We start from the raw sequence: 4,511 nt of genomic DNA, 5'->3' as shown, positions 1-4,511 counted from the left end.
CCGGCCTCTCCTCCAGCTGCAGCAGCACCTTCAATGCTCCAGCTCCAATGGGTCAAACACCGGCCCCTGCTTCATCAGGGAAAGGCGCAAAGGAATATTCCCTTTCTGGAAGGGATATCCCACCGAGAGGCGGTTCGGAGGACGTGGGACACAGGTACGGCATCAGCAGGACCTCCTGCCTTGGGGCTTGCTTCTCTGACACTCAAACAGTAAGATCATTTCTAACGCTTCTCTCCCACGGGGATATTCTTCCCCAGATTGTCTCTGGAGCGGTTACCCTGCTGGCTAAGCGATCAAATTTGACCGAACAAGGTTCAGGAAGGTTAATGAAACACTGTTCTCTCTCAGAGCGAGCGCCAAGCAAACAGTCTAAACCAAACACCAGTTACCAGCCATCCACAGCCAGCTCTTCAGCAAACAACATACCGGCCTTTTAACGCGTTGAAGAGCCTGATGCCATCCGCTGGGCCGCAGATCTGGATAACGTCTTCTCTGGTCAGCTTCAGTAAGTCTGCACCTGCAGTTTTAAAAAATCAAAAGGAGAGAAAGTCACCCAACCCAGCGCCGAGTGGCCGGGAGGAGGGGGCTCTGGGCACCGCAGCCGATCCTGCTCCTCCCGCCCTCGCTCGCAGAGCACACCCCCTTCCCAAATCGCTTCTGCCTTCTGCTAACAACCTCCCCGTGCTTCCCCCAGAAGGAATCTCATCAGATTTTTTTTTCCAGACTGGTTTTGCAAGAGTGTGTTTGGGTACAACCCTGTGTCCCACGTTACCATCTGCGGTTGGCGCCTCAGTGACCCTGGGTAACAGAGGCTGTGTCACCAGGAAAGGAAAATAACTGCCAAGCATTTCTTCACACTCGGGGCTTTCTCCCAGCTCAGCATTTCTCAGCTTGTTTTAAGCCAGGAGGGCACTGCGAGCTCTTGGAAGAGAAACCACCCAGGTCGCCACTATTTTGCCAGTTGAGAGCGAGGTGAGAAACAAAGAACACAGCTTTCAGGGAGCCACATTTTATTGTGTTACATTTAAAAAAACATTGATATTTGCTACGGTAACATGAAAAGGGAGCAAGAGGAGGCAGAGCGACCTGGCACAGCGAAGGGGCAGGCACGGATGTCGTAACCCACCTGAGAAATTCCTGAAAAGACGAGAAAACGTGGAGAAGCGGTTTCGGTGCAGCCACTGCTGGGCCTCCTGGGGCGTGCTGGTGGGCAAGAGGTTCTGCAACGGAGGAAAAGAAGGGTCACCGCCTCAGAGGTGATGGGGATGGGGAAGCATCTCCACTGAGGAATGAGCACAGGTCGGCTCGGTCGGTGTTTATAATCACAGCCTTCAGCTGAGACCCGCGCGTGCCAGGCTCACCGCACACACACACGACAAGGCTGCCGCCTGGACGGGGTTTGGTTTGAAAGGCTTCAGAGGATCAGAGAAAGAGGAAGGAAGGAAAGGGGAAAGCACAGAGAAGATCAAGGCAATAAGTAAAGGTCAGAGTGAGCTACAAAGAGTGTGCTCACAGCTCCACATCGCTGTGCGGGACGTTTTTCACCCTGTCACCTCTTTTTCCAAACAGGAGTCAAAAAGAAGTCGTGACTCCCCAAAGACATTAAACCAGAGCAGCCTCTTCCCCAGCAAACAGCAGCCGCCCACGAACCCGCTCCCGCTCCCTCCCAAAATCCCGGTTTCTGACCTGTGCACCGTCCTTACCACAAGCATAAGCTCTGAGGTGTGACTTACATCTGCGATCGGAGGGGGTGGCTCGGGCTGATGGTTTGGAGAGCCATTGCTAGGTCGGGAAAAGAGCCAGACAGAGCAGAACACGAGATTAGCGCTGCTCTCCCCCGGCCGGCACGGGATCCCGGCAGGCAGCAACCACCCCCCTCCATGTCCCATCCCCAAGGCCACCGAAACACAGCCCCACAGCTGCAGCAACACCATCATCACTGCGGTGAGAACAAGCAGCTGATGTTGGAGCATTAACGCGATGGGGAAAGGCTGAACAAAGCCAGCTGGAAGCTGCTCCAACGCACGCGGGCTTCCTGTGCCAGAAGAGGTAACAGCGCTCAGCTCCAAGGGCTTTAATTTGATTTTCGCCCACTGGCACAGCCTCTGCTCCCACCCCCCGTGTGCCTTGGAACCAGGCCCTTCCACTCGCCGGCGGTCACTGCCAGCGCAGACGCATCGATCCCTTGTGCGCGGCAAGAATCGACAGCCGCCAGCCTCTCCTCCAGACTCACCCTTCGCCAACGGAAAAGCTGCTGTGGGAGCTGTTGAAGCCGGGGGACGGCGAGTTATTGACATACGTTATCTCCGGCCAGGGAGAACACTAGAAAGGAAAACCCAGAAGAGTCACAGGGTGGCTCTGAACAGGCAGGTGTCTGCTCCGGCCAGCGCAGGTTAACAGCCATCTCCTGGCTGACTACGGAACAGGATTAAAGAATAAAGCCACAGGTTAGAAGCAGCCACGCGGATTCACTGCAGACTGCCACAAAGCTCAGATTTAGTGATTCTTAATCTCAAAAAGTCACTGAATTCCAACCCAGCGAGATCTGGCGTCTAAACCCTCGCTCTGGCACTGGGCTGGCACACATGGCGCCCGCCAGCCCCGGCACCTCCCCGCAGCGGATCGAGCCTGGATCGGGCACCGGTGAGCGTCCCCGAATTCACCCGGGACAGGCTGAGTGCTCCCTCCCCAGGGCTGGGCAGCACCGACCCCTCGGACGATCGCGTTTTAACAGACAGACGCTTCCCACTACCATGCGGAGGGAACTACAGGGCTTTCTGCCAGCTCACAGCCTCGGTGGCCAGTTGCCACATGGGCAAAATGAAGCTTGCAGGGAGAGGTAAAACTCTTTTATTACGGGATCTATTAGAGAGGGGAAAAACCCATCACATTTCCAGGCACAGAGCTTTTTCAGGTCTAGCAGAAAACACCTCCTCTGCCTACAAAATTTATCTTGCTTTTGTCTTGCAGCTATTAACAACTCGGCCAAACGTTTCACGGCAGAACAGCCAGCTCCTTGCCAGCCGCGAGCGAGGTAAGCCAGCTTTTGTTAGAACAAGGGTGCCAGCTGCTGCGTGAAAGAGCGCCCACCTCTGTGAGTATCGTCGTCTCGTAGGAAGGCTGGTATTTCTCTTTCTCATGAGGTGTTCGCTTCTCCATCTTTTCCCTGTCTGTTTTCTGCTTCCGATCAGCTCCTTTGGGCTGGAAAGGAGACGTTCCTGTTAGAACAGCAGCGTGGAAGGGCGGCAGCGGACGGTCAGACGGACGTGCAGGAAATGTACGGACCAGAAAGGGTGACTCGTCCTTCTGCTCACCCACTTGTTGCTTTACAGAGGGAAAGGGACGAGGCTGGGACACTCTGCACAGAGAATTAACGACGGCAACAGCATTGCCTCTAACGACCCCAACTCCCTGATCTACCCACGCCCCTGACACGGGGCACAGGAGAACTGAACAAGGAGGTGAAATGTTTCTCAGGAGAAACCTCTCCCGACAGCAGCTGGTGGCACTAAGAGGACAAAGGCCAGTTTCTGGCGTCACATCTTTGAGCTGCGTCTCCTGCACCTTCACCAGCCGCTTTGAGAGGCAGCATTCCAGCCGCACATACTGCAGCAGAACACAAGAGCTCGATGATGTCCTTGCCTTTGCCATGACCTTGGGAAACCGTGTGCTCTCCCGTATGCAAGACTGAGATTATTCTCCTTGCTGCCTTTATCAAAAGCTCAGAGCCTGGGGAAAGCAGCAAGGGAGAACGCACCGCTACAACCACCCATGCTCTCCCGGTACTCCCCTCGGCACAACCCGAAAGAAATTCCCTTCAAATTTGGCTGCGCACGCTCTCTGCCTGCACTCACAAGTGGAAGAAATTTGGCCTGGGTGGACCAGCACAGCCGCCTGCCAGCACGCAGATGCCTCCTGGGTGGATGAGCACATCCACCGGCCAGGAAGCTTCAGGACTGCAAATACAGCCGGGTACCACAGCCCTCCGCTACGCCCAGCTCCAAATCTCTTTTCCTCTGGACAGAAAAACCAAGACCTGAACAAACCACCACCACGCTCCGAGCTGGGCGAGGAGGTGCTGGGAGCTGCGGCTCAACCAGCCAGCTTCTGCCGTGAAAACTGAACGGCTGCTCTTATCCTTCCATGGTGGCGGCTAGGAAGGATCCGTGCCGCAGACACCGACCAGCACAGGTAAGGGGCCCATGGCAGCTATTCTGAAAGCGCTGAAACGCTGCTGGCTCCGAGGGGCAGAGGGGAGAAAGGAAAGAGCAGGGCAGGAGCCCAAATCACGTTAACCCACAAAGGACACGCTGCCGCAAACAGATCTCACGCCGACACAGGGAAACACACACACGGTGGCGAGTCTGCCGCCCAAACAACCTCCCCAAGCCCAGGAGATAACGCTGAGACCATCAGGGACCATCCTCTGCAGGGAGACTGTGCCCCGAAGCCACAACTTCACCGCTTTGGGTTTTCCTGCTTCAGGGTCATTAAGAGCCAAAAAAACCCAA

At 55.6% G+C, this 4,511-nt stretch overlaps 1 protein-coding gene across 1 annotated transcript in view; it reads right to left on the bottom strand.

Moving 5' to 3' along the window:
• Nucleotides 1-426: 426 nt before the first annotated feature.
• LOC104462672 (transcription factor CP2-like) overlaps nucleotides 427-4,511 on the bottom strand; it is a gene marked incomplete at both ends in the record, with an annotated part of 6,823 nt that continues 2,738 nt past the window's right edge. The window contains 5 exons of the mRNA XM_010074717.1: nucleotides 427-517; nucleotides 1,127-1,220; nucleotides 1,734-1,782; nucleotides 2,234-2,322; nucleotides 3,091-3,201. Of these exons, the coding sequence (XP_010073019.1) occupies nucleotides 427-517; nucleotides 1,127-1,220; nucleotides 1,734-1,782; nucleotides 2,234-2,322; nucleotides 3,091-3,201 (434 nt within the window). The remainder of the gene's footprint in view (nucleotides 518-1,126; nucleotides 1,221-1,733; nucleotides 1,783-2,233; nucleotides 2,323-3,090; nucleotides 3,202-4,511) is intronic.

The sequence above is a fragment of the Pterocles gutturalis genome, unplaced genomic scaffold, assembly GCF_000699245.1.
Source record: "Pterocles gutturalis isolate BGI_N339 unplaced genomic scaffold, ASM69924v1 scaffold33211, whole genome shotgun sequence".
NCBI classification, from domain to species: Eukaryota; Metazoa; Chordata; class Aves; order Pterocliformes; family Pteroclidae; genus Pterocles; species Pterocles gutturalis.
This window is presented reverse-complemented; position numbering and strand designations above follow the sequence as displayed.